General features: G+C 45.6%; 1 protein-coding gene across 1 annotated transcript in view; it reads right to left on the bottom strand.

Moving 5' to 3' along the window:
• NKAIN1 (sodium/potassium transporting ATPase interacting 1) overlaps positions 1-9,666 on the bottom strand; it is a 34,822-nt gene extending 25,156 nt beyond the window's left edge. Inside the window, exon 1 of the mRNA XM_070950035.1 lies at positions 9,613-9,666. Within this exon, the coding sequence (XP_070806136.1) occupies positions 9,613-9,666 (54 nt within the window). The remainder of the gene's footprint in view (positions 1-9,612) is intronic.
• Positions 9,667-16,176: the final 6,510 nt, after the last annotated feature.

Raw genomic sequence — 16,176 nt, 5'->3', positions numbered from 1 at the left:
ACGATCTCTTGACCAATCCATCCACTTTCACACAAGAGTCTTCCACGAGATTTACCAATACAGGTATGGTACCCACAAATGCAGGTGATGTGGTATGGAGAAAGATGCTACTCAGTTTTTTGGGAATTTTGATGGAAAAGTGGAAACGGGAATGGTTTTACCAGTTCACTCCAGTAACGATAGATAAGCTCGTTTGATATGAACGGATTCAACAATTGTTCAAGGATGATGCTACCACATATTACACCAATAAGCACGAGGGGGAAGATCATTCCAGGCAGGTTGGGCTGTTAGGATGTTCTTCTTTTAAAAGCACTGCCGATAATTGCATTTATTTTTTTTTTTGGATGGAACTGGATGTAATTTGAAAAATCATCCCTTTTGTCATTTTTGTGCAGGAAAAATCCCCACAACCCCCCCCCCCCCACGTTTTCTTAATCAATCAAACATCAATTTGATTTTTAAAGGACATTATGTTAATATTAAAGACTCCTCTATCTATAAAGCCTTTGTAAATGGCCCATACGCAATTGAACTTAAGGTATTTGATTACAGTTTATCAAATCCAAACTTTACTTGGAAAAGCATTCTATTGAAACATTCTCAAGCATCTTAACATCCTATTTCTTTTTATGTCATACGGATCTTAAATAAGAAGCCACACAAAACTATTGCTTATTAATTTTAATATGTGCAGCTATCTGCCCCTTAGGATAGTACGCTTCTCCCAAATTACGGTCATTACTACTTGGAGTTTAAATTAGATCGATACTGTATTCCTTCCAGTTGTCCAATTTCAACTGATCTTATCCATGTAGGACCACTCTGAATGGTCCTACAAGGGAGAAGGTCTCTGTGTGAAGTCTTTATTTTCACAGCCTTCTTTTTCTGCATAACTTCTTGGAAGATCCCATAACTATGCAGAATCATATTTGGGCACTCGGTGCCAAAAAGGTTCGCCATCGCTGCCCTAAATCATGATCTCCAAACTTGGCAATTTTAAGACTTGTGGACTTCAACTCCCAGAATTCCTCAACCAGCCATGCTAGATGGTAGCTGAGGAATTCTGGGAGTTGAAGTCCACAAGTCTTAAAGTAGCCAAGTTTGGAGACCCCGGTCTAGATGAATGACGTTATAGGAGAGGTGTCCTGTTAAAAGCAAACCAGCATCTACTTCATGCATAGGCTACATCAATTTTTTCTTAATCATAGCAAATTCCACATGTGTAGACTTTGGCTACCAGAATACTCAGCAATGGTTAAACTACTTTATTTATTTATTTATTTATTTATTTATTTATTTATTTATTTATTTATTAATTAATTAATTAAATTTTTATACCGCCCCCTCTCCCAAAGGACTCGGGGGGGGGGGGGTGAACAGCCAAAATTAAAAACACACAATACAAACATTAAAATACTATAAAACGAAATTAAATTTATCTTTGGCTTCCCCAATTTAAAACCCCTTACCCATATAATTCCCCAATTAAAATATTTTTAACACAGCCCGGCTTGCTGAAATAGAAAAGTCTTCAGGGCCCGGCGGAAGGTACGGAGGTCCGGGATTAGCCATATCCCTGGGGGTAGCTCATTCCAGAGGGCGGGTGCCCCCACAGAGAAGGCTCTTCCCCAGGGGGTCGCCAGCCAACATTGCCTGACAGACGGCACCCTGAGGAGGCCCTCTCTGTGGGAGCGTGTTGGCCGGTGGGAGGTTATCGGAGGCAGAAGGTGGTCTCGTAAGTAACCGGGTCCTAAGCCATGGAGCGCTCTGAAGATGAGAACCAACATCTTGAAGCGCACTCGGAAGACCACTGGAAGCCAATGCAGCTCGCGCAGGAGAGGTGTCACGTGGGAGCGCCATGTCGCCCCCATAAGTACCCGCGCGGCTTGGACATCATCCACATGCCAGGAAGTTGCCACAGATGGGAAATATGATACTAGGTTGTCAAGATATGACAGTCATGTATCAGTCACCAAAAATCAGGATCAAAAGCAATAACAACAAATTCTGGAACAAATTTTCCAGTCTATTAATAATTCCTTTTTATGTCAGCATGATGCCCTCTTGGCTACAGAAAGACTGATATTCAGGGAAATGAGATCACAATTAATATATGATTGGGCAAATGCTCCACATTAATGCATATTTTGTTTACTCATGATTTACTGAGTAAACCACAATCGGCTGGCATATTAAATCATAATGTACCCATTTACAAATCAGATTCTGGTTTTGTACAAGACATTAAGCCAAACCCAAATAAACCACATCGCAGCTTCGGGCAATACAGTACGCAAACCACTGTTGTACTGCTCTTTGATCAGTATTTGGCCAACTCGTCATTCCTAGCACTATTTAAATAACACACACAGTATTTAAAAGCAGAGAAGACAAGGTCTGTTCTCCATGTTAGCCAGTATTAAAAAATATATCCATTAGAGTTAGGTGCGGTAGCTTAATTCCAGCTATCAGAACTAGCACAAAAAGGAAGAGATGCTTAGGAATAATAATGAAGGAAAACCCAATAAAGATTATGTTACAGTAGTCTAGCTAACAAAAGCATTTAATGAGAGCTGTCACGTCTTGGTTGAGCAGAAAAGTCCATAGCCTATTTACAAGATAGATGGTGCAATCTGCAAATGATTTCATTACACAACAGGCAGTTAACCTATGAAATTCATTAACACCAGACACCCTGATGGCCAGCGATTTAGAGACTTTTAAATGGACAGCAGACAAATGAGTAGATGATCAAGCAATCCATTACTACTCATTTTGATGGCTGCATGCTACCCACAGAATCAGAATATTTTCCCAGTGCCAGCTGCAAGGGAGTGACACTGGGAGACAGCTATTGTCCTCTCCTCTCCTTTTCCTGTTTCTCAGATGCATCTTGCAGGGTGCAGTGGTGGGTTTCAAAATTTTTTACCACCGGTTCTGTGGGTTTGGTTTGGTGGGCGTGGCTTGGTGGGCATGGTAGGGGAAGGATACTGTAAAATCTCCATTCCCTCCCCATTCCAGGGGAAGGTTACTGCAAAATCCCCATTTCCTCCTGAACAGCTGGGACTCGGGAGGCAGAGAATAGATGGGGGCGGGGCCAGTCAGAAGTGGTATTTACTGGTTTTCCAAACTACTCAAAATTTCCGCTACCGGTCCTCCAGAACTGGTCAGAACCTGCTGAAACCCACCTCTGCCAGGGTGCGATCAGAGACTGCTACACTAAAGGGGATCCATGTTTGGTCTCAGAATGCCCATAGAGATTCTCAGTCATCCAGTTGTCCCAAAGGGTGCTTTTTCCAGAGGCAACTGGACTTTCTTTTGTTTTTCCTGGGAAGGCATTTTGCTTCTCACCTAAGAAACTTCTTCAATTCTCAGAAGATACTCCTCATGCTGTCACCCAACAGCACCAAGAGCAGGGATGTCGATTTCATTGAGAGCCACATAAGGGTTGTGTTTGACCTAGATGGTGTGTGTGGGCGTGGTGGGCGTGGCCAGCTCAAAGTCACTCATCGAAGCTCTGTTTTTGGCTACGATGGCCCTCCCAGGCTCCATTTTCAACCGTGATGGCCTCCTGCAGCCACAGTCAGGGGCACCTGTGGTGGCCCGAGCACTTTGCCAGCAAAAATGGGCTCCCGAGTTCCGTTTCCAGCTGCGACGGCCTCCTGCAACCCTCTTCCAGCAAAAACAGAGCTTGCAAGGGCCACATGTGGCCCTCCTGAGCTGTTTTCGCTGGCACAAGCACCGTGGGCCGGTCCCTCGCTGTTTCCAGGGTGGCCCCGCGAGCCAGATCTAAGCACCCCGTGGGCCAGATCTGGCCCGCAGGCCTCGAGTTTGACACCCCTGACAATCAGAAACCTTCAAATGCAACCTGGGAACATTTGCGTAAACTTCTTACAATTCACCCCAAAGTCATTCAGGCTAAGAAACACACTGTCTACCCTGCCTTCTATAAGGCCCCAGAAGTCTCAAATAGAAGAATGAGTCAACCGATGAGTCAGAGAGGAGGGCTCACGTTAAGAGACAAATCTGGTTATCAAACAGAGTTGACATCCTGTGGATGCGGGGCTGTGCTGATAAACAGGGGAGGGGGGGTTGCAAAAGGAGCTGTTAAAAACACTGCAGCGGGATCCATTCCTCCCACGGTACTTGTGAGAGAGCAGCCTGAAGCCTATAAACAGCAGACATAACCAACCCTTTATGGAGTTGCACAGTCAATCATGGGTTGCGGAGCTGTGACAGCTGTGGGCAAACAGTGGAAATGAGCTGGACACACAGGTCACACACTAAGTCAAAATGAGTTGCTTGTTGCTGACTTAATGAGAGGGTGACTAACTTCTTGGTTGCCCGAATACCACACAGGATATGCTGGTGATGTAATATGAGTAGGGTTGTGTGATGTACAAGGGAAGAGAAGGAGGGGGTGGGTGTGCAATGAGAGTGGGGTTCATTTACCTAGCAATAGCAATAGCACTTAGACTTATATACCGCTTCATAGTGCTTTTTACAGCCCTCTCTAAGCGGTTTACAGAGTCAGCCTCTTGCCCCCAACAATCTGGGTCCTCATTTTACCCACCTCGGAAGGATGGAAGGCTGAGTTAACCTTGAGCCTGGTGGGATTTGAACTGCTAAATTTCAGGCAGCCGGCAGTCAGCAGAAGTAGCCTGCAGTACTGCACTCTAGCCACTGTGCCATCAAGGCCTACTTAACTGTGTTAGGTGTATTTTGGACATAAATTCCACTAGGCATGGACTCAAAGGGATTGAATCAAAGTCCCAATCAGTGGTGGGTTCCTCCCGGTTCGGTCCGGTTCGGCCGAGCCGGTAGCAGTGACGATATGACGTCACCAAACCGGTTCTCCCCCCCCGCCCTCCCACACCCCCCACGTTATTCTTACCTTTTATTTGGTCCCACTCCCAATCTATTGCTGCCTCCTGAGTCCCAGCTGATGACTAGAGGGAAAAAAACTGTTTAAACTCTTGCCGCGGGGCTTCAAAGGGCCGTCCTACAACTGATCAGTGTTAAAAGCAAACAAATGAGTCGGGTCGTAAGTGCGAGGACTGGTCGTAAGTGCGAGGACCTTCCAGAAATGACTCTGACCAGCTAGCCATGCCCACCTAGTCACATGACCTCCAAGCCACACCCACAAAATAAGCCACGCCCACAGAACCGGAAGTAAAAAAATGGGTGTTAGGATGACAGGCTGCTGACTGAGACAAACACACATCCCCATCAAGTCCACGGCCGGCTGTGGCCATTTACTTGTAGCTGGTTCCTGGGAACAAAGCCAACCTGCATTGGTTCACTGAAGCATGCCGTCGGAAAAAAAAAAAAAGAAGAAAAACATGGCAAGGAAGAGAATGTATTTTCTCAACCTTGCCAACCTGAATTTAAAATGGTTAAAAGCCGAACCTGGAGAGAACGACTGCATAAAACATGAGTCGCCTAACAGTCACTTCACCCTATTAAGAACCCTTGAAAGGGTGGACAAAACAACGTTGCATTTTAAAGCATCTCTCGTAATACAAAAGGTCTTCTATCATTTGCATTCTGCCTGTCTGTCATCTCTGGACCTGCTTCGGGGTGCATGATATGCAGGCTCAGGGTTCCCACAGCCTTTGTTTCCCAAATCTTTGGATATGGCCATCCATTCGGAGCCCTTTCAAAAGTTACTGCTGAATTGGTATTTTGGAATACAGTGGGTTAAAAACCTCTAATACAAAGGAAAGTGAAACAAAATAACTATAATTCATTCTTTTAATTTTAGTTAGATTCAATCCTGTTTGTCCTGATTCAACCTTTTCTTCCTTTTTTTTTTTTTTTTTTTTTTTGAGCGCAAATCCTAAGGCCAAGTGTAGGTTGAAAGATGTTGTCAAGACTGACAGGAAAAAAGAATAAAAGAGGGTTCACGATGGGCCAGGCAAAGAATGTCATGTACATTGTCTCATCGTTGTGCAAATGATGTACAGCATGTCATTGTGTCAGTTACAAACTATATGTCATTTGCATGGCATCACGATATTGTACATGCTATGTCACTAGGCCTGATAACAAATGCCTACGGATACATATTAATAAAAGTTTGCCTGATGTCTCCACATTATCCAGATCCACAAAACATACAAAGGAAAAAGCTAAAACTTTCAAATCGCAATAGCAACGTGCTAAGCCAACCCATCTACTACGAGTTAGCCTGTTGCGTGGACTGGGTTAGAGATTGGAACAACAACAGCAGCAGCATAACAATTTACGCATCCTAAGAGAGCAATTTCCAAAGACTATAGAAATCCATGGACTCCAGATGCAATTCTGATACTACAACATATTGAAGAGATGAGGCAATTATGGAGTGGCTTCAGACACTCAGGGTTTGATTCTGATTTGCAAAGCATGTACAGGATAGGTTCACACATTATTGTCTGTAGAGATTCTCAGTCATCCAGGTCATGGTTGTCCCAAAGGTGCTTTTTTCAGGAGGCAACTGGACTTTCTTTTTTTTTCTTTTGAAGATGTTTCGCTTTTCATCCAAGAAGCTTCTTCAGCTCTAACAGGATAGTGGGGAATGGAAGGATTTATACTCCTTGCAGACAGCTGGTCATTTGCATTCTTTTAGAGGGTCCTTGAAGCACTTGGAGGTTTATCTGTGTCCTCAGGGTCACCTGAGGAGTGCTCCTGGTTCCTGTAGGCGACCCTGAGGACACAGATAAACCTTCAAGTGCTTCAAGGACCCTCTAAAAGGATGCAAATGACCAGCTGTTTGCAAGGAAGATAAATCCTTCCATTCCCCACTACCATCCAGTCAGAGCTGAAGAAGCTTCTTGGATGAGAAGCGAAACATCTTCAAAAGAAAGAACAAGAAAGTCCAGTTGCCTCCTGAAAAAAGCACCTTTGGGTTCACACATTATGTTAACTTGTAATGTGCTTAGATTAATTTAATTTAATATTTCATCTGAACCAGTGGTGAAATCCAATTATTTTTACTACCGGTTCTGTGGGTGTGGCTTTGGTGGGTGTGGCAGGGAAGGATACTGTAAAATCTCCATTCCCATTCCACTCCAGGAGAAGGATACTGCAAAATCTCCATTCCTATCCCACTCTGGGGCCAGCCAGAGGTGGTATTTGCCAGTTCTCTGAAGTACTCAAAATTTCCACTACCGGTTCTCCAGAACCTGCTGGATTTCATCCCTGATCTGAACCCATCAACTGTTTAGCAATGACTCCGAATATTTTAAGAAATGGCTTACATTGAATCAACGACTAACCCAACTACTCAATGATGACTATTCTGGCCCGTGAGTATACAAGGATGTCATATACATAGTGCTGTCATAACATACGATAAGTTAAATGAATTTTGCCAGTGTTATTATTACGTATGAGATGATATTGAGGTTTTTAATGATCATCATCATATTCTTGACTAGCAAGAGCTTGGCACAATTTATGCCTACTCTACCTGGAAACAATGAGTATTGAACCCAGGTCCACCAACAGGCAAAATACATTTTCAACCACTGTCCTGTGTTGTGCACTCAACCCAGTGATTTTTTTTCCCAGTGGACATTCAAGTATACAGTTATAAGTAGTCACTGGACATTTTACCTCCTTGGACACATACAGGGATGGTGACAACAGCACCCAGACCACAAAGAAATTGGGAAGATCATTCATTCCACATGCTAAGCTGGAATGATGGGAAATGGCTACGTTGGAGCTTTATCAAACATAGAGAATTACTCTACGAGAGCACTAATTTTCACCATTCGTACAGTGGGTGAGCTAATCATCTCTACTTTCTTCAAAGCGACACCCAAGCTATGCCCCAAATGCTCCCGTATGGAATTAAGAGTTCCATTATGTTCTCTTTCATGCTAGCCTGTTACAAAAATAAAACTGGAAAGTTAGAAACACGACCCGAACAAAGCAGGAAAGAACTTTTATGTCAACTTTTATGCCATAAGAATAGCACTCTGCTGTAACAGTAGACCTGTTTATTACTCTTGTGAGCTTATTATAAATTTCTTCTCAGGACATTAAGTACAAAATGACCAATGTGATGCCATTCTAATCTGCATTCTTTTAAAAAAAAAACACAAAAGCAAAAAAAAACGCTTTGGCAGAACCCTCAGCATCACAGTAAAAATTTCCTGTAAAGAGAAAGATCAGTTATACTCGTCCTCTTCAACCACAGCATCCTGAACCACTTCTCATAAAAGCTAAAAACAGCTCCAGCAGCTGCATCTCAAAAAAGACAATCATGTATTTTACCCTTCCCCTCCCCCGTGCTAGTTTTCTCTTAGGCTGAACTTCATTGGAGATCTTCAGCTGGTGATCAGCTGCGCAAAAAAACACACCCCAGGCTAAGATCTCCCAGCCCTTAGCAGCTTACAATATAAAATTCAACTCAAGGTGGTAAGGAGGAGATGAGGGTCAGAGATAAAGCTCAGAAAAATAGGCAGATTTCTTCGCTGTAAAACATACTCACACATTCTTTCTTCACCTGTGGAATTCTGGTGGCTTCTTATTACTAGAAAAGAGCATCTCCTTGTGATCGTGTGTGTGTGGTTTTTTTTAATCAGATAGTCCTCGACTTACGATCACAATTGAGCCCAACATTTCTGTTGCTAAGTGAAACATTTATTAAATGAGTTTTGCCTTATTTTACGACCTTTCTTGCCGCAGTTGGTTAAGTGAATCCTGGCAGCCGTAAAAGTTAGTAACACGGTTGTTAAATGAATCTGGCTGCCACCCCCCCACCCCCGTTGACTTTGCGGGTCAGAAGGGCAAAAGGGGATCCCATGATGCCCCGGGATACTGCAACCGTCATAAATACGAATGAGTGGATCCGCATTCCGAATCTTGCTCCTGTGTGACCAGGGGGAAATGCTGCAAGGGTGGTTTAAATGTGACAAATAGCCCTAAAGTCCCTTTTTTTTTACACCCTGTGCGGTTGTAACTTTGAAGCCGTCACTAAACGAACTGTTGTCAGTCTAAGGACTATCTGGATTTTCTTTCTTTCTCTCGGGTACCCAGAAGAACGTCCATGGTTACCGGGTTTCATTTCTTCCCCTTCGGTTCCTGATCGAAATTTGGTTTTCTGACCGATCGATCAATCAATCAAAACAGGGCGGGGCCGAAAGACCGGGCAGTTTTCTCTCTCTCTCACTCTCTCTGAGCCCAAACGGGCCATTCCTGCATCCCGATGACCTTCCGTCATTGGCGAACCCAGCCACGGAGTTCGCCCAACTCCGTCGGAAGCCGGGAAAGGAAGAGAAGAGGAGGGAGGGGAGGAAGGAGGGAGGGACGCCACAGTCCCGGCTAAGAGATTTAAAGTTTGAACCGGATGGAAGGGAAGCTTTGCCCGGCCGCCCAAGCGCATCTTATGAAGGTGCTTCTCTCTCCCCCACCTTTCTCCCCTCCACCCCCCCCCCCACAAAGGAGCCCCGGTCCCCCCATTCTCCACAAAGGGCTGGGCGGAGAGAGGCTTCCCCTCCCCCCCCATCCCGGCATCCTTTCCCCTCTTTTCGGGATCTCCGGCCAAACCGGGGCTGGACAAGCAAGGTCACCCCGCCCTCTCCATCCATCCATCCATCCATCCATCCTCTGGCTCACCAGTTGCAAGGAGCAGAAGCCGACCAGCGTGCAGCGTCCGTTGCATCTGCCCATGATCGCCGGGTGATTCCGGGAAAGAGAAGAAGAAGAAGAAGAAGAAGAAGAAGAAGAAGAAAAAAAAAGCAGCCTCCTCTTCGCCGTTACCGTCGGGAAAGAGCGCCGCGCCTCCCGTTGCCAGTGACAACAACCCCGGGCTCAGAGGGCATCCGAAAGCGGCAGAGCCGGCGGCGGCGGCTGCAGCAGCGGCGGCGGCACCGGCCGGCTCCTGTGTGCCATCGTTGCCCGGCGAAAAGAAGCTGGCGCCTCGTCCTCGTCTTCCACCCGCACCGCCTTTTGTCTCTCCTGTCGCCGGGGGGAAAAAGAGCGAGCGACCGAGCGAGCAAAAGAGAAGCGAGGCGTCCCCTCAAGGCGTTCTCTGCTGCTGCCCCCGCCGCGGCGTTGCTCAGCCCGAGGGGAAGCGGCAGCCCGGCTCCATTGTAAGGTGCTTCGCTCCCCGCCTGCGCTCAGCAAGCGGGCTCCGTCGTTTTTTCCCGGCTGAGAAGGAAGGCCGGTCGCTGAGGGGGAAGGCGGGGGTCGTCGAGTCTAGCCCGGGCTTTGTCCCGCGGTTACATGCGGGGGGGGGGAAGCCTCTCCGCCGATCCCGCAGAAGCGCCTCTCTCAAAGCCTCCGCTCTATTGTTTTCTCCGCCTCCTCCTCCGCCGACACACCCACGGCTGGCGCTGCTCCGAGCGGGCGGGGGAAAAAGAGAGAGAGAGAGACCCGACGCCGGCTTTGCATGGAGGGAAGGCGAAGCGTCACTTCACGAGACCAACCCCGCAGCCTTGACCGGAGGCAGAAGAGACGAGTCCGCGCGGGAGAGGAGGGCGAGTGGGAAACAGCCCCCACACTCACACACACACTCACATACACACCACGTGGCTCTCCAGCTGCGCCCTGGGCGTGGTGGTGGGGGGGGAGGGACGGGGGAGAGGCGAGACCGCGAGCCCCCTCCCCCCCCGCCTTTGCCTTGGGCTGTCCAGTCACGGAGACGGACGGCGCGGAGCGAGGGGTTGGGCCTCCAGAGGCCACGCCCACACACCCCCTTTCCCGGGCAGTTGTGAGTCCCTCAGGGCGCGGGAGAAGTTGGAGGATGGCAGAATTGGGGGGGTTGGGGGGGGGGCGTGCGTGTCGCGTGTTGTCTCTTCTCCACACAAAAGCCGGGCTGGCTTGATCCCATCCTTGCGGTTTTAATTTGAAATTGGTTTTAACTGGGTTGTTTTAAATTGGTGGCCAACATTATTTAATGTCTTTTTAAACGGCTTTTAAATTTTATATGTTGTGTTTTATCGTGGCTGTTCACCGCCCTGAGTCCTGTTGGAGAAGGGCGGTACACAAATTAAATAAAATGAAATGAAACGGGTCGAGGGCGCGTCTGGAACATTCCCCCCACCACCACCACCACACACCCATCCCGACGCGTTCGTTATTTGCGAAGGCTGGATTTTGCCCACCTGGGCAATTGGATCCTCTGTGGGGATGAATAAGAGCCTTGGTGGCGCAGCAGACTAAAGTGCTGTTAAGTAGTATCAGATGCCTGCAATTACTGCAAGTTCAAATCTCACCAGGCTCAAGGTTGACTCAGCCTTCCATCTTTCCGAGGTGGGTAAAATGAGGACCCAGATTGTTGGAGGCAATAGGCTGATTCTGTAAACTGCTTAGAGAGGGCTGTAAAGCACTGTGAAGCGGTATATAAGTGCTATTGCTATTGTGGCATAAATCAGGGTTTACCAGTCTGTTGACCTATATGTTTTAGGGGTTTTGTTGCTACCATGTTTCCCCGAAAATAAGACCCTGTCTTATATTTTTTTTTGAACCCTGAAATAAGTGCTTGGCCTTATTGCCATGCACTCAAAAGCCCGATTGGGCTTATTATCAGGGGATGTCTTATTTTGGGGAAAACAGGGTAGGTAGGTAGTGATGGATAGATAGATAGATAGATAGATAGATAGATAGATAGATAGATAGATAGATGATAGATAGATACTGTGTTTCCCCGAAAATAAGACCCTGTCTTATATTTTTTTGAACCCTGAAATAAGCGCTTGGCCTTATTGCCATGCACTCAAAAGCCTGATTGGGCTTATTATCAGGGGATGTCTTATTTTGGGGGAAACAGGTTAGGTTCTAGTGTAAGAAAAACATTCTTCTGGTGCTTTCGAACTGAAGCCTATTTTGCTCAGAACAATTGCAATTCAGGCAGCCAATTTGGTGTAGTAATTGGGCTAACTTATTTAATTTGGTTTTAATTATGTTTCTAACTTTTGTATTTATGTATTTTATTTTGTGCCTGTTCACCGCCCTGAGTCCTTCGGGAGTAGGGCGGTATATAAATTTAATAAAACAAACAAACAAACAAATTTAATAAAACAAACAATTAAGGTAATGGCCTAGAAACCAGGAGATTGTGGATTCGAATCCTGTTTTAGGCATGAAAGCAGGTTGGGCAACTTTGGGCCAGTCCTTCTTTCTCAGCCTCATAGGGTTTTTGTGGGAAAAATAGGAGAAAGAAGGAACATGTATGTTCACCACCACAAGTAACTCACAAGTATGTATGTTCACACCACAATGAGTTACTTATAAAGTAATAAAGGCAGGATAAAAAGGTAAAGGTAAAGGTTCCCCTCGCACATATGTGCTAGTCGTTCCTGACTCTAGGGGGCGGTGCCCATCTCCGTTTCAAAGCCGAAGAGCCAGCGCTGTCCGAAGACGTCTCCGTGGTCATGTGGCCTGCATGACTCAATGCCAAAGGCGCATGGGACACTTACTGTACCTTCCCACCAAAGGTGGTCCCTTTTTTTCTACTTGCATTTTTTACGTGCTTTCGAACAGCTAGGTTGGCAGAAGCTAACCTAGCTTCTAGGTTAGAAAGGCAGGATAGAAATCTAATTAATAAATAAAAACCCCTTTTTCAGGATGGAAAGTCAAAACAGCTAAATAAACTATATGCTGAAACTGCCTCTCCCTTGCAGATAAAGAGCCTTGGTAGTACAGTGGTCTAAAGCACCCTGTTATTAAGACCAGCTGCCTGCAATTACTGCAGGTTCGAATCTCGTCAGGCTCAAGGTTGACTCAGCCTTCCATCCTTTCTAAGGTAGGTAAATTGAGGACCCAGTTGTGGGGGCAATAAGCTGACTTTGTATAAATATACAAAAAAGGATGAAGGCTATTGCTTAGCACATTGTAAGCCGCCCTGAGTCTCTGGAGAAGGGCGGCATATAAATCAATTAAAAAAAAAAAAAAAAAAGAAACGTGACCAAGATCTCCTGGAGTTAAACTTGTGGGTGAATGGATGGATGTGGAGAAATGAACCTCAGAATAACTCCCACATTTCTTCAGGTCGTCCAGATGCATTAGCGCCATGTTTTCTTGCTCTGCACATCCAACATCGTAGCCGAATGATCAAAGATAGGCAATCCCCAACCATAGGGGAGAGAGGCTCTGGCAGACACACCTGATTCTTTCCTTGCTCTGCCAGGAAAGGAAGTCAGGTAAAAGCTGAATATTATGCTGAGTGGTGGTGTTTTGTTATGCAGAGTGGAGCTCTCTCATTAACTTTTAATGGCTAGGCCATTGATGGCGGTAATGGATGCATTGATGGAGAAAATGAACAGTTTGTGTTCTCAGCACATGGAAAGCAACGGACAGCCACCTACCTACCTGCGTGGAGTTGAAACTGGGTCACGCCCGTTGCTAACCTGAAAATCTGACTAAGCTTGAAAAGCCCCGAATCTAAAATTTTGTATGACGTGGATGATCTGATTTTCATGTGACTTTAAGCATCAGTCGGTTTTGTGGGAAGCCCCCACCCCAAAAGAATGAAATATTTTGGGAAATATTAAAAAAGGCAGAATATTATATTTCCCCAAAGGGAGAAATGGAGAAATATGCTCTTAAAGACAGAAAGCAGCTCCCCCCCCCTCAGTCTTTCTTAATAGCCCACAGCAAATGCCAGCACTTAAGGAGATAAAGAGCTTATTGAAAGAGGAAATCCAACTATCTAGATGGTTCTATTCATAAGCAAAGCAAATACTGCAGGCAGAAAATCCATTCAGGACAGGATATTTCGAAACCCCTTGCAACAAAGTTTGACCACTAACAAAGGCAGAATGGTAGGATTAGAACAAGCAGCCCCTCACCCAAGATCCAGCACAGGACGAAAGCCATGAGCCACAATAGGAATTGCCCAAAATCCTTTTAGAACACAGTCCCCTTCATTGCACCAACCCTTCTCCCCCCCCCCCCCACAGAACAGTTCAAACTTCAAAGTCACAGAAAACTATAAAAATCCATCCACTCATTCAACCATTTGGTCAGCTGCACCAGAACTACAAATCCTGATGCAGAGGTGGGTTTCAGCAGGTTCTGACCAAACCGGTAGCGGAAATTTTGAGTAGTTCGGAGAACCAGTAAATACCACCTCTGACTGGCCCCGCCCCCATCTAGTCTCTGCCTCCCGAATCCCAGCTGATCCGGAGGAAATGGGGATTTTGCAGTAACCTTCCCCTGCCATGCCCACCAAGCCCCACCCACAGAACCAATAATAAAAAAATTTGAAACCCACCACTGCCCTGATGGTTCTGTTCATCAATACATGGACCATCTTTCAAGTTGAAATTTACTCCTCAATTGTTTTTATTGGGTATAACGATGGATTGTACAGCAATAGAGACTAAACTGATTTTGAACTTAATATCAGCAGCTAGGCTGTTGGTAGCGCAATACTGGAAGAAGGACTCATTGCCTACTATTGAAGAATGGACATTGAAAGTAGCGAATTTAGCAGAAATGGCGAAAATTTCAGCGTATCTGAAGGACTATACACAAGAAAGATACATATCGGAATGGAGAAGATGGATTGATTATATTCAAAATAAGTATCAGACAAGAAAATATCAAATAGCTTATGAATGAATGTTAAATTCTAGCCATAGTGGAGTTAAGGTTTCAGGGGGGGATTTGGTAGTCTAAGAATAAGTTAGGTTCATTTAGCTTATGATTGTTAATTGAAATGCCCTGTATTTTGCTCTGGGAAGTCTGGGGGGGAGGGTGGGATGGGAAGCGGGGTGGGGGTGGTGGGATTGGGGGGGGGGATTTTCTTTGTAAAACTTTTCAATTAAAAAAAAAAGAAAAAATACATGGACCATCTTTCCAATCAGCCTCCATGTTGTTTCCAGCGTCTTTCTCCCAGCTTAGAATTTGAACCAGATGGATTTTCCCTCCCAACAGTTTTATTTTATTTCATGTAACTAAAGGCCAAATTTCAGGCCAGTTCAGAAACAGATAGGAAATGTCAAGTGGCTTTTAGAAACCCATGTAAAAGTAGGTGCTATCTGTGTATAAAAGAAGTCAAGGCAGCGGCTCTGACTACACAATCAAAGCCCTGTTGGTTTTTTTTTTTTTTTTTTGCATGCATTGTCCGTGTAGCATTCATTAAAAGGACCTTGAGCTTGTCTGGAGGGAGAAGGAGGGGGAGCAGCTACTGTATAGCTTTTGTAGAAAGTTAGCACCCACCCCTCTCCTAGAAGAATGAAATATTTTAGGATTCTAGGAAATATTTAAAAAGGCAGAATATTATATTTCCCCTAAAGGAGGAATGGAGAAACATGCTCTTGGAAAGCAGCCCCCACCTTTCTTAATAGCCCTCAGCAGATGTTAGAATTTAAGAGATAAAGAGATAGATGGCTCTATTCATAAGCATCCAAGATTGGGTGAAATCCAAAATTTTTCCTTACCGGTTCTATGGGCGTGGCTTGGTGGGCGTGGCAGGGGAAGGATATTGCAAAATCTCCATTCCCACCCCACTCCAGAGGAAGGATACTGCAAAATCTCCATTCCCTCCCCTCCTGGGGGAAGGATATTGCAAAATCTCCATTCCCACCCCACTCTGGGGCCACTCTGGTATTTGCTGGTTCTCCGAACTACTCAAAATTTCTGCTACCGGTTCTCCAGAACCTGTTAGAACCTGCTGGATTTCACCCCTGCCCAAGATCCAACAAATCATCAGCAGTAAAAAATTCAACCAAACTCAGCTCAGACAATCTACAGAGCCAGCTATGACCCCTGCATAACCCCTACAACAGCAAATAAAATACATGTTCTTCCACAAGAACCGGAAGTTCAAGTGCAAAGCCCAAGAGACGGTATAAATATCCCCCACTCTCAACTCCATATGGTCAGCTGCCCAGAGCCACATATGATTCTGCTTCATCAATAAACCATCTTTCCAATCAGCCTCCATGTTTCCAGTGTCTTTCTCCCAGCTTGGAACTGAATCAGATGGATATTTCTTCCCACACTTTGACCCAAGATCTGTACCCTCCTATCTTGGATGGTCATCCTCCCCCACTGAGTAAAGTGCTTTGGGAGAGATGCACATGGAGTAATGAGGGAGAAGGAGGACACCCACCTAACCAGCCAGATCAGATCAGCCAAAGCAACTCTGTTGATTCTGCAGCCAAATTGCCTTCCCTTGCTTTTTAGCAATAGCAATAGCACTTAGACTTATATACCACTTCACAGGGCTTT

The sequence above is a fragment of the Pituophis catenifer genome, unplaced genomic scaffold (assembly GCF_029215685.1).
Source record: "Pituophis catenifer annectens isolate HBS135680 unplaced genomic scaffold, rPitCat1.0.hap2 SCAF_9, whole genome shotgun sequence".
Lineage (NCBI taxonomy): Eukaryota > Metazoa > Chordata > Lepidosauria > Squamata > Colubridae > Pituophis > Pituophis catenifer.
Note: the sequence above shows the minus strand (reverse complement) of the source record. Positions and strands in the feature narration are given on the sequence as shown.